This window comes from Botryllus schlosseri, chromosome 4, assembly GCF_051294905.1.
Source record: "Botryllus schlosseri isolate E-star chromosome 4, Bs_hap1, whole genome shotgun sequence".
NCBI classification, from domain to species: domain Eukaryota; kingdom Metazoa; phylum Chordata; class Ascidiacea; order Stolidobranchia; family Styelidae; genus Botryllus; species Botryllus schlosseri.
The window spans coordinates 16471587-16486041 of NC_137239.1; the positions used below are offsets into that span (position 1 = coordinate 16471587).

Below are 14455 nucleotides of genomic sequence, written 5' to 3' on the forward strand. Positions count from 1 at the left end.
AGATAACGTGACCTGCCGTTAGCCGTTTGCTGTCGAAAGAATGACAAAGCAGTATCGATCAAGTCGTCACGCTTGTTTGAATGCGCAGGTATCAAAACGAGATTGTCAACAAACAGCAATACCAGCTAAAGTGAGCGACTGAATCTGCAGATACCATTCCGTACTAATCTATATAGGTTGCGCTTCCTTATTGACCGTCGGTAAACATGACACGCCTATTTTTTCCAAATTCGTTGGGAGATTTGCCTTCAATAATGTAAAGATGGCTTTTCACTGAGCGTATGCCACCGACAAATGCTATACAATATACAATAAATGCCCGAATTCCGTTGTGTTGGAGATCGTAATTTTAGAACGACGTGATTTCTATTTCAACCTCCCTCGCCGGTTATGATCCACTGACATCGATGGCCTGGCCAATGACAATGAATCATTCCCCGTTGCCTACCCTTCGTATTCGGCTGATATTGGCCTACTGTTTATTTCTGCAAATTTAGCAAGTCCATAATTCCTTGGTTGCGTCATATGTGTGGTTGGCGACCTGTGCAAGTTTGTTTACGTACTGTTGATAGGTACAGTTCCTATACTATCGATTTATTGCGTCGCGTTTGACGAACAGGACGGTTGCAGTGTAGTCAGTTCACCAGGTTAGGGTAATCAGTGCGCTGGTGTTATAGCCCGTTGCATTACATCAGGGCGGCCAACCCGTGACCCGCCACCCGCGACTTGGTTTTGAGTGGCCCGCGAGGTAATTCTCGAAATTATTTATAATTAGGGCAAGTTTTTGTTGCAGTTAAATCCGTGGAAAGTTGCGTTTATTCATTTATCTTCGAAAAAAGTTGCAGAAGATGTATTTGACCTCATTTTGCTCGGTTGACTAAATAAAGGTCAATTTTCCGGCTCAGCTCCCGAAATACCCGTAAAAGCGTTACTTCGGTGCTGATTTACGGTGTTTAGGTCGAATTTGGCCGTGTATTTCACCAAAATCGAAAATACTTTCATGAAAAATCGAAAAAGTTCCATGAAAAATATGCAAAATATGTTGCAAAAAGTTGCACTATAAGATTCCTTCAAACAGCTTAAAACAGCATTCTACATATCTTACGAGTATTTAGGAAGCTGCCGGAGGCTGTAAAAAAATGGTTGCAAAAGTTGCCAAAACTTGCCCTAGTTATAATATCAAAAGATCAATTACCCAGGTAATTTTTTTTTAACTTGGAAGGCGAACCAAAAATTTGATTAGCCTGACAGCGAAATAAGGGATGATGGTGACTAAAACATCAATTCCGACGCATTGGCGTGTAGCCAGGAGCCAGCCACATTTTTCGTAGGTCTTCGTATATGACCTGGCCATGGAAGTAGAATATTTCGTCGCAGATTTATTTGACTTGACACTTGGCTTAGCACTTCGCGCGATTTATTCTCACTCGACCACTTGCGTTTAGTATTGGCACCCGCATGAGTCGAGCTATATTCGCAATTATGAGAGAACGTGTCGTCCAAAATGCGACTTCATGTCAACACGGACAGAAAGATCGTCGGCGATAAAACCTAGGCCCAAAATGATAGAAGCACGTTCGCCGAAATCTTCGATATCTATACGGCCTGGCTTCAAATAATCCAGTCCTTGCCAAATGAACCCCAGCGGTACCCAGAGGCGACTCGCAATATATGCAAGTACTATTATTATTGACCGGATTCATTCATTAATTTTGAAAAATCTTCGCGCTTGGCGCGGCTATGACATGCATGTACGACGTACGTACACTGGGTTTCAATGAAAAAATTGTCATCGATTTTGATGCGTTGTAATAAGTCTTGCTTTCAACGTCACCTAATCCGGTTCGCTCTAATTGGACGACTATAAAAGGTCCTCAATATTCAAGTGACCCGCGCAATGGTTCGTAAATCTCATGTGACTCTTTGGCCGAAAAGGTTGGCCACCCCTGCATTACATGGATCGTCCTTGTACACCAGGTGCTTTATTGATGCGGTATCTTTGAGTTGAAGGCAAATGGAAATTCTCGCACCAGCTCATTGCTTGGTAACACAATCTATCTCATAGTTTGCAGAGAGAGTGAGAGAGCGAAACAGGGTTACATGCCGTTTCCATGGTCGACCTTAGGGACCAGAATTGTTATTTTCAATATTGTGAGTCCTAGATACTATATGCGACACTTACCACAATGATGCTTGTTTCTAATGTGACAGATTTCGATTCGCAAAAAGCGCATTCAACAGTAGGTTAGAAACAATGGCCCACAGAACCTTCGATTTGGCTCCGGACCCGCTGAGGAGTTTCGTACCGCCACGGAAGGATTGCACGAAAACGGAAGCTATGTCGGAAGTAATCGCTGCGATTCGGAATGAGGCCAACAAAGTCGTACACATTCACGGCATGCCAGGGTCTGGCAAATCACAAATTGTCGCAAATACGTGTCAGGAAATGGAAGGTAATGGTTACGTAGTGTGGCACGTGCAATGCCGACAAGGTCAAGAAGAACTGAAATCTAGCTGGAGATATTTTGCGAGGAAATTAGGAGAGGCCTCAAGTGAGCCAGGTTTGGACAACGCAATGAGTGAGGCGCTTGAGATGCCGGACGATATACAAAGGATGAAAGATATCTGGCAGAAAATAGAACATCAAAGGTTCCAAATCTTGCTCGCGGTCGAATTGGAAGACGCGGACGACCAGCAGTCTCGGTACGCATGCGCAGACGACATCGGCATTCTGAAATCATACGTGAAATCGGTTTCGACGGAATCGCATAACGTCACACTTCTTATAGCGTCTCGGAACGAAGACATCTTATTTACGAAATTAGGCCAAGACGATTTGGAATGTTACAAGTTGTACAAGGTTTCGGGTTTGACTGAAAAGGAAGCCGAATCCTTCCTCGAATCGGAGGATATCACGTCCACCAAAAACGATCTCAGTGCTCTCGCGCGAGAGCTTGCGTATTCGCCACTCGGCCTGCGTTTAGCGAAAAGCTACTGCGCCGAGTTTCGGGTTTCCTACGGCGAATATTACCACAAGTTAGGAAGAGACGCCTCTTTAGTGGACAAAGAAAACGAATTGCTCAAAAGCCATCCGGATTTAGGCCGCAATCATCGGTACGAGATCATCATGAAACTTCTCTATCCGGGCAACATGAGCGAAGTGGAAAAAATCGAGTTCACGGTCATGCAAATGATGTCTTTCATCCACAAAAACGACATACCGAGGCAGATTATCGAAAGGTTCTTTCAACGTGTGAAAGGACAGAATCAGTTGGATCCCGAGACCGCTACCACGCATTTGATAAGGAAATTGGAGAAAAGAGTCGATTGCAGATGGGACAAAACCGACGAAAGCGACGTGATCAGCTTACACGGTGACATTCTCAGGGTATTGCAGAGTTCCATAGAGTCGAAAGATAAGGTAAAGGACCTATTGAAGGATGTGCTCTTCAGCGTGTCTCCGATACTAGACAAAGATAATCGGACGCGAAAAACCTACGGAATTCTGTATCTGCTGAAGAATCACATTTCCGAAGTGGCTTTCCGATGCTCCGAATACTTTCACGGCCTTGGAGATAATCCAACTCTCGGAACTGGAGATTGCGAAATCTTTCTGTCCCTAAGCAGAGTCAATGAGCTGATCGGTTTCGCCATTTCTCAACACCCCGGCGCGAGAGAAGACAACGAGGAAGACGGGTACTTCGAAAATGCGATGGAGTACTTATGGGATGTGGTCGCTGTCAACGTTCACAAGTCCACGATCAAGTCCATCATAGATAGACTGCGAGGGAAGAAAGTAGACGATCCTTCAAGTATTATCGGATACGGAGAAAACAAAGACGAGAAGAAGACTGCGTGTAAAGTATTCGAAAAGGCTTTAGACGCGACGCGCAACGCAGAATTGAATCGCGCGCTGTACAATGATTATACCCGGAATTTTCCTTTGAAGACATCCGACCTTGAAAGTTTCAAGACAAAGGCGGGCGCAAAATCCCTCATCAAATGGGATGACATCGAGAAGGAGCTTTCGGAAAAAAGAGAGATGTCTGACAGGCATTACGAGCAACTTGTCAAATCAGAAGCCATCCTAGACTGGAAAGTATTATCCAAATACTACCTCGTAGAGCGCATGGCGTCCATACTACACTCACGCGGGCGACAAGACAACTACAAGCGAGACTTGCTAAGCGAAGCCATGATCGCGAAATGCCTGTGGTGGGTGAATCTCGGTTTTCACCTTTGCGATGTCGCGTCAGAAAAGACCGGTACCAAGTCACTGTTTCACTTTATTTTGCGAGCCAACAACAAACTCCACTGCTGCTGCCGCTACGAGAAACGGCAAAAACGGCTCGGTTGTGATATATATCAGCAACCGTTGATTTTTATTGCTTCGTCGTGGAAACCGTAATGTTTTATTTGACGAGTACAAAATTTGAAATCTCTGTCCGGTGTACGTACGTACTGCATAGGCCTACTGCTCGCCAAGCAGCAACGGTCAAACTGCGTTTGCATAACCAAACATCAATACACAAGTTACTTGGTAGAGTGGTGATTAATTATCCAGCTCCGGGGTACTGGCGTATGGAACGGGTTGATAACCTGATATACAGCACGGCGGGTGTTCTTACAATCGCGCGAATGTACGTGACGTACATCGAATATCTATTTACTGTGGATACTTCTTACGCAATGACTAGCAAAGCTAATAGGCTACTTCTGACGTAATAATGAGCAATGGCATTTAAAATTCAGACGTTTGTGTTATCATGAACCTGACATAATACATTTTCCTTGTTCACGAATGTTCAGTTTATGTCATAGTCCTTGCACAAATAAAAAGTAATCGTTATTTCACAAAGAAATCGATTAGATATGGGAACTAGTCGATTACGATTACTTCGGGATTTTTTCGAATGTAATCGATTGCGATTACGATTACTTGAAAATGCTGTAATCGTCGTAATCGATTACGATTTCTAATCGCGATTACCCCATGTCTGGTTGGCGACCCCTGCGTTAAAATCACTGTTGCCGGCAAATTCATGTTACCGTACCATCATTAAGTTACTTGTTTACGTTGGAAAACGCCATTGTGACGTCATCTTAATAAAAAGTCGCTTGCAGCCCTTGCCCCACTACCCGATATTGTCACGAGCCGCCACTGATGCCAGGGTTACCATATTATTAACTTTCTGGCTCAGGTCTCAAAATACAGTTTTTCTTTCACATTATCAGTTGGTTGACTAAAAAGAAGGTCAACTTTCCGGCTCAGCCCCGAAATAGCCGCCGCAGCGTTACTTCAGTGCTGATTAACGGTATCTCAGTCGAATTTTTCCATATATTTAACAAAAATTCTCAAAAACAAAATATCAAAAAAGAGGACATTTGGGCTTCCTCCGAGAATCCTTTCAAAAAAGTCAAAAAAGAGGACAAAATCCTCTGAAAAGAGGACGTATGGTAACCCTATTTTATGCGACCACAAAGAATAAAATGCCTGTTATTCATCACATTTTAAAGATACTTGGGTATTTTTTCGACCATACCGATTTCATTGCCTTTGATCATGACTTCGGAAATGTGCTATTTCCAGTAACGTTCGTAGCTTTGTAGTTTGTACCATATATGTTTCGTATGCTACGATACGACGAATCAAGGTTTTAAGGCTTCAACAGTGAAAATTAGTATCGAAACAGTGATTTTCGTTGATACATTAACTTTCAGTGGCGAGGAGCGTATAATTTCAGTACTCGAAAATATCGTCTTTTACTACTCGATTCGAATCATTTTGAAAATTAATACTCGATTCAGAATCGAGTACTCAGATCAATTTGACCAGCCCTATTCATTGGCTATGGTAACGAAGGTAGGCGGGGGGATAGCGTAGTGGTAGCGATAAGCGCCTAAAAGATGGCGGACCAGGTTCCATTCTTGCCGGAGGTTCATCTGGGCTCCTCTTCCTCCGCTATCGCCGTTCTTACGGCGACAAAAAAGCCCAGAAAAAGACCCGAAGAAAGAAAGCACTCACAAGAAATAGAAAGAACTATAGTAGTAAGGGCCGCGGCTTCAAAAATGATCAACATCGAAAAGAACTGTGACATCGGGCACTTTAGGCCGAGGTGGATGTTAGAGTAAAGGATCGCTACTGATGCGTGTCGTTCGACATCCTCATATCTGTTCGTTACATCGCATTGTGTCTTATCGCATTGTACATTGTGTGTAACTTGTTCAGATGAAAATTATAACCCAACGATTATTAAATATTATTGATTATTGAGCTCCAATAAGCGACCAAAATTTACACCCTTCGCGAACAATGTAAGAATCACTGACGTAACCGATGCCGTTGCCATCTGCAGACAGGTGATTGGTGTGATTCATTGCTTGAAACGCTAAATATAACAAAATTAAAGATGGTTGGCACGCCAGTTGGTAATATATTACAATATTTCGGTATTTGGCCACGTTGCACACGAAAGGTTGCCGACCCCTGTCTGTGACGGATGAGATGGTAAGTGGGAGCGTAAACAAACCTCCAACACTTAGGTAGGAATTCTGGAGTAGACCTCCGTCGGACTCCAACCCACAACACATTTATGTCGCAGCTTTGGATTATACCACTATGGCGACTACGCTATCCCGCCACCAATGTGACTTTATTGATGATTCTTACAGGCAAACTCCTGTTAAATCTCATTAACTTAAATGTGATTCGGTTTCCTTTGAAAGAAATGCAACTTGCTGTTTGCTAGCCTCCAGGGTTGTAACCATGTCACAAGGTCGCGAGTCACAAGTCAATCTCACTTTTATAGTTTTGACTCGATTCAAGTCGAGTCATTTTCAACTCACCACCGAGTCATTAAGTCCTAGTCCAAGTCAAGGAGTAGAGTGTCAAGTTCGAGTCATAGTGTTTTGACTCTCGATTCCGAGTCCAAGTCATTGTGTTGACTGTTCACTGTTCGAGATAATGTCATGTGAAACGCACTTTTTACAACTCTGAACGGCGATATCGATTGCTTCGCAATCATATAATATACTGTTTCCCTCACTTTTAACAGTTTCTGGTTGCATTTTCAAGTACCAGTACTGATGGATGAAACCATAATAGTGTGATAACGTTACTATTCTTCGAAATTAGAATGAAATGCCTGTCTTGGTAGACCCAGTCACGAGTCATATGACTTGGTCCGAGTCATGCGTAACGACTCGAGTACAAGTCGATTCAATACACAAATTGACTCGAGTTGAGTCATTTTTCATTTTTAAGAAAATGACTCGAGTCAAGTTTTCAAGTAGAATCACCAAAAAAATCGTGACTCGAGTCATTATAGCCCTGCTAGCCTCTAATATTAGACCGCCAAATGCGGCTAAATTGTAATGTCGAAATTCAGTGAATATTTCTTAGCTTCCAGATATTCCTGGCCCTAAACGAGTTGTAGGCGACTGTGAAAACAGTTTTGCGTTGCGTTTGCAGCATTGTGACGTACGCTAAGTTTAAAGTAGTCCATGAACTCTGCATTGCAACTCCCTGCATATCCAAATTTATATCAATTTGATGTTTCATTTGTGTTATCAATGCCCAAGCGACTAACTTTTTTGCATTATGGAATTGAGGTATAATTGTATTGTATTTCGCGGACTGGCAGGAAACTTGACACAGACCGACATCGGTACGTCGGCCGGTGCTTGACAGCCACTGCTCTGTACGTTCTCGCTTCTCGGGTTAGTTCAAAGCATCAGCGGCGCTAATTAAAAGAGTCAGCGATACATATTTCCGACGTTGTATTACTAAACGAGCATCGAAGGCACGTCGCGTAATCTGCTCCTGTACAATACCACTCCACCCTACTTGGTTGCTTGAACTATCACAGTGGTACTTAAACTCACTCCGAGAACGACGGATATTAACGTATCGGCGATACTCCGAAAACTGTCCCCGATTCTCTACCGCTAAATTTCTGTAGGCACACGCAGAGTCTTGTGTTATTTAAGCACGGTATCATTGTTTAACGCTTCACTAACGCTACGGTCGTCCGCAGAGGCGACTGAGACAGATGAGATATGAAAAAGGAAGTGTGCAATGAGAGCGAAATTAGCAACTCGTAGTTAAAACTGCACCGCATCTAATCTAAGGACGTGAACTCGGAATTGGATAGTGTTCAGACGTAAGTTATTTCTTCCAATTTCCATAACCGCCGGGAAAGTGTCGAGCTTTGCTGTAGCCGTGATCGAATGCCACTTGCAAAGCCATAGCACTTCGTTTACCGCTTCCGCAATTGATGATCAAGTTCGATCCGTCTTCGGCCGGTAGATCCCCATATTTGGCTTTAAACTCATCTTTTGACAAAGCGATGGCTGTCTTGTATTCGTCTGGCCACACCAAGTTGAGCCAGCGTTTGGCGGCTATCTTTCCGCTGGAGCTTATTTCACCAGGCCCGCGTACATCGACTACCAACACGCTTCCATCTGCTGCACCTTTTTCGATTGTAGCTTGCGATGCACAGTGCGATTCCTCGTTACCAGCCATATTTCGTTCTAGCTTCCTATTTGAATCTAGAAACCCTACCAGATAACGTGACCTGCCGTTAGCCGTTTGCTGTCGAAAGAATGACAAAGCAGTATCGATCAAGTCGTCACGCTTGTTTGAATGCGCAGGTATCAAAACGAGATTGTCAACAAACAGCAATACCAGCTAAAGTGAGCGACTGAATCTGCAGATACCATTCCGTACTAATCTATATAGGTTGCGCTTCCTTATTGACCGTCGGTAAACATGACACGCCTATTTTTTCCAAATTCGTTGGGAGATTTGCCTTCAATAATGTAAAGATGGCTTTTCACTGAGCGTATGCCACCGACAAATGCTATACAATATACAATAAATGCCCGAATTCCGTTGTGTTGGAGATCGTAATTTTAGAACGACGTGATTTCTATTTCAACCTCCCTCGCCGGTTATGATCCACTGACATCGATGGCCTGGCCAATGACAATGAATCATTCCCCGTTGCCTACCCTTCGTATTCGGCTGATATTGGCCTACTGTTTATTTCTGCAAATTTAGCAAGTCCATAATTCCTTGGTTGCGTCATATGTGTGGTTGGCGACCTGTGCAAGTTTGTTTACGTACTGTTGATAGGTACAGTTCCTATACTATCGATTTATTGCGTCGCGTTTGACGAACAGGACGGTTGCAGTGTAGTCAGTTCACCAGGTTAGGGTAATCAGTGCGCTGGTGTTATAGCCCGTTGCATTACATCAGGGCGGCCAACCCGTGACCCGCCACCCGCGACTTGGTTTTGAGTGGCCCGCGAGGTAATTCTCGAAATTATTTATAATTAGGGCAAGTTTTTGTTGCAGTTAAATCCGTGGAAAGTTGCGTTTATTCATTTATCTTCGAAAAAAGTTGCAGAAGATGTATTTGACCTCATTTTGCTCGGTTGACTAAATAAAGGTCAATTTTCCGGCTCAGCTCCCGAAATACCCGTAAAAGCGTTACTTCGGTGCTGATTTACGGTGTTTAGGTCGAATTTGGCCGTGTATTTCACCAAAATCGAAAATACTTTCATGAAAAATCGAAAAAGTTCCATGAAAAATATGCAAAATATGTTGCAAAAAGTTGCACTATAAGATTCCTTCAAACAGCTTAAAACAGCATTCTACATATCTTACGAGTATTTAGGAAGCTGCCGGAGGCTGTAAAAAAAAGTTGCAAAAGTTGCCAAAACTTGCCCTAGTTATAATATCAAAAGATCAATTACCCAGGTAATTTTTTTTAACTTGGAAGGCGAACCAAAAATTTGATTAGCCTGACAGCGAAATAAGGGATGATGGTGACTAAAACATCAATTCCGACGCATTGGCGTGTAGCCAGGAGCCAGCCACATTTTTCGTAGGTCTTCGTATATGACCTGGCCATGGAAGTAGAATATTTCGTCGCAGATTTATTTGACTTGACACTTGGCTTAGCACTTCGCGCGATTTATTCTCACTCGACCACTTGCGTTTAGTATTGGCACCCGCATGAGTCGAGCTATATTCGCAATTATGAGAGAACGTGTCGTCCAAAATGCGACTTCATGTCAACACGGACAGAAAGATCGTCGGCGATAAAACCTAGGCCCAAAATGATAGAAGCACGTTCGCCGAAATCTTCGATATCTATACGGCCTGGCTTCAAATAATCCAGTCCTTGCCAAATGAACCCCAGCGGTACCCAGAGGCGACTCGCAATATATGCAAGTACTATTATTATTGACCGGATTCATTCATTAATTTTGAAAAATCTTCGCGCTTGGCGCGGCTATGACATGCATGTACGACGTACGTACACTGGGTTTCAATGAAAAAATTGTCATCGATTTTGATGCGTTGTAATAAGTCTTGCTTTCAACGTCACCTAATCCGGTTCGCTCTAATTGGACGACTATAAAAGGTCCTCAATATTCAAGTGACCCGCGCAATGGTTCGTAAATCTCATGTGACTCTTTGGCCGAAAAGGTTGGCCACCCCTGCATTACATGGATCGTCCTTGTACACCAGGTGCTTTATTGATGCGGTATCTTTGAGTTGAAGGCAAATGGAAATTCTCGCACCAGCTCATTGCTTGGTAACACAATCTATCTCATAGTTTGCAGAGAGAGTGAGAGAGCGAAACAGGGTTACATGCCGTTTCCATGGTCGACCTTAGGGACCAGAATTGTTATTTTCAATATTGTGAGTCCTAGATACTATATGCGACACTTACCACAATGATGCTTGTTTCTAATGTGACAGATTTCGATTCGCAAAAAGCGCATTCAACAGTAGGTTAGAAACAATGGCCCACAGAACCTTCGATTTGGCTCCGGACCCGCTGAGGAGTTTCGTACCGCCACGGAAGGATTGCACGAAAACGGAAGCTATGTCGGAAGTAATCGCTGCGATTCGGAATGAGGCCAACAAAGTCGTACACATTCACGGCATGCCAGGGTCTGGCAAATCACAAATTGTCGCAAATACGTGTCAGGAAATGGAAGGTAATGGTTACGTAGTGTGGCACGTGCAATGCCGACAAGGTCAAGAAGAACTGAAATCTAGCTGGAGATATTTTGCGAGGAAATTAGGAGAGGCCTCAAGTGAGCCAGGTTTGGACAACGCAATGAGTGAGGCGCTTGAGATGCCGGACGATATACAAAGGATGAAAGATATCTGGCAGAAAATAGAACATCAAAGGTTCCAAATCTTGCTCGCGGTCGAATTGGAAGACGCGGACGACCAGCAGTCTCGGTACGCATGCGCAGACGACATCGGCATTCTGAAATCATACGTGAAATCGGTTTCGACGGAATCGCATAACGTCACACTTCTTATAGCGTCTCGGAACGAAGACATCTTATTTACGAAATTAGGCCAAGACGATTTGGAATGTTACAAGTTGTACAAGGTTTCGGGTTTGACTGAAAAGGAAGCCGAATCCTTCCTCGAATCGGAGGATATCACGTCCACCAAAAACGATCTCAGTGCTCTCGCGCGAGAGCTTGCGTATTCGCCACTCGGCCTGCGTTTAGCGAAAAGCTACTGCGCCGAGTTTCGGGTTTCCTACGGCGAATATTACCACAAGTTAGGAAGAGACGCCTCTTTAGTGGACAAAGAAAACGAATTGCTCAAAAGCCATCCGGATTTAGGCCGCAATCATCGGTACGAGATCATCATGAAACTTCTCTATCCGGGCAACATGAGCGAAGTGGAAAAAATCGAGTTCACGGTCATGCAAATGATGTCTTTCATCCACAAAAACGACATACCGAGGCAGATTATCGAAAGGTTCTTTCAACGTGTGAAAGGACAGAATCAGTTGGATCCCGAGACCGCTACCACGCATTTGATAAGGAAATTGGAGAAAAGAGTCGATTGCAGATGGGACAAAACCGACGAAAGCGACGTGATCAGCTTACACGGTGACATTCTCAGGGTATTGCAGAGTTCCATAGAGTCGAAAGATAAGGTAAAGGACCTATTGAAGGATGTGCTCTTCAGCGTGTCTCCGATACTAGACAAAGATAATCGGACGCGAAAAACCTACGGAATTCTGTATCTGCTGAAGAATCACATTTCCGAAGTGGCTTTCCGATGCTCCGAATACTTTCACGGCCTTGGAGATAATCCAACTCTCGGAACTGGAGATTGCGAAATCTTTCTGTCCCTAAGCAGAGTCAATGAGCTGATCGGTTTCGCCATTTCTCAACACCCCGGCGCGAGAGAAGACAACGAGGAAGACGGGTACTTCGAAAATGCGATGGAGTACTTATGGGATGTGGTCGCTGTCAACGTTCACAAGTCCACGATCAAGTCCATCATAGATAGACTGCGAGGGAAGAAAGTAGACGATCCTTCAAGTATTATCGGATACGGAGAAAACAAAGACGAGAAGAAGACTGCGTGTAAAGTATTCGAAAAGGCTTTAGACGCGACGCGCAACGCAGAATTGAATCGCGCGCTGTACAATGATTATACCCGGAATTTTCCTTTGAAGACATCCGACCTTGAAAGTTTCAAGACAAAGGCGGGCGCAAAATCCCTCATCAAATGGGATGACATCGAGAAGGAGCTTTCGGAAAAAAGAGAGATGTCTGACAGGCATTACGAGCAACTTGTCAAATCAGAAGCCATCCTAGACTGGAAAGTATTATCCAAATACTACCTCGTAGAGCGCATGGCGTCCATACTACACTCACGCGGGCGACAAGACAACTACAAGCGAGACTTGCTAAGCGAAGCCATGATCGCGAAATGCCTGTGGTGGGTGAATCTCGGTTTTCACCTTTGCGATGTCGCGTCAGAAAAGACCGGTACCAAGTCACTGTTTCACTTTATTTTGCGAGCCAACAACAAACTCCACTGCTGCTGCCGCTACGAGAAACGGCAAAAACGGCTCGGTTGTGATATATATCAGCAACCGTTGATTTTTATTGCTTCGTCGTGGAAACCGTAATGTTTTATTTGACGAGTACAAAATTTGAAATCTCTGTCCGGTGTACGTACGTACTGCATAGGCCTACTGCTCGCCAAGCAGCAACGGTCAAACTGCGTTTGCATAACCAAACATCAATACACAAGTTACTTGGTAGAGTGGTGATTAATTATCCAGCTCCGGGGTACTGGCGTATGGAACGGGTTGATAACCTGATATACAGCACGGCGGGTGTTCTTACAATCGCGCGAATGTACGTGACGTACATCGAATATCTATTTACTGTGGATACTTCTTACGCAATGACTAGCAAAGCTAATAGGCTACTTCTGACGTAATAATGAGCAATGGCATTTAAAATTCAGACGTTTGTGTTATCATGAACCTGACATAATACATTTTCCTTGTTCACGAATGTTCAGTTTATGTCATAGTCCTTGCACAAATAAAAAGTAATCGTTATTTCACAAAGAAATCGATTAGATATGGGAACTAGTCGATTACGATTACTTCGGGATTTTTTCGAATGTAATCGATTGCGATTACGATTACTTGAAAATGCTGTAATCGTCGTAATCGATTACGATTTCTAATCGCGATTACCCCATGTCTGGTTGGCGACCCCTGCGTTAAAATCACTGTTGCCGGCAAATTCATGTTACCGTACCATCATTAAGTTACTTGTTTACGTTGGAAAACGCCATTGTGACGTCATCTTAATAAAAAGTCGCTTGCAGCCCTTGCCCCACTACCCGATATTGTCACGAGCCGCCACTGATGCCAGGGTTACCATATTATTAACTTTCTGGCTCAGGTCTCAAAATACAGTTTTTCTTTCACATTATCAGTTGGTTGACTAAAAAGAAGGTCAACTTTCCGGCTCAGCCCCGAAATAGCCGCCGCAGCGTTACTTCAGTGCTGATTAACGGTATCTCAGTCGAATTTTTCCATATATTTAACAAAAATTCTCAAAAACAAAATATCAAAAAAGAGGACATTTGGGCTTCCTCCGAGAATCCTTTCAAAAAAGTCAAAAAAGAGGACAAAATCCTCTGAAAAGAGGACGTATGGTAACCCTATTTTATGCGACCACAAAGAATAAAATGCCTGTTATTCATCACATTTTAAAGATACTTGGGTATTTTTTCGACCATACCGATTTCATTGCCTTTGATCATGACTTCGGAAATGTGCTATTTCCAGTAACGTTCGTAGCTTTGTAGTTTGTACCATATATGTTTCGTATGCTACGATACGACGAATCAAGGTTTTAAGGCTTCAACAGTGAAAATTAGTATCGAAACAGTGATTTTCGTTGATACATTAACTTTCAGTGGCGAGGAGCGTATAATTTCAGTACTCGAAAATATCGTCTTTTACTACTCGATTCGAATCATTTTGAAAATTAATACTCGATTCAGAATCGAGTACTCAGATCAATTTGACCAGCCCTATTCATTGGCTATGGTAACGAAGGTAGGCGGGGGGATAGCGTAGTGGTAGCGA

The 14455-nt window shown here is 43.5% G+C and overlaps 1 protein-coding gene across 1 annotated transcript; it reads right to left on the reverse strand.

The window, feature by feature from the left end:
* Positions 1-8167: 8167 nt before the first annotated feature.
* LOC145438000 (thiosulfate sulfurtransferase/rhodanese-like domain-containing protein 3) lies at positions 8168-8524 on the reverse strand. Its single transcript, XM_080315366.1, has one exon. It carries the CDS (start codon positions 8522-8524, stop codon positions 8168-8170), a length of 357 nt encoding a protein of 118 aa, XP_080171492.1.
* Positions 8525-14455: the final 5931 nt, after the last annotated feature.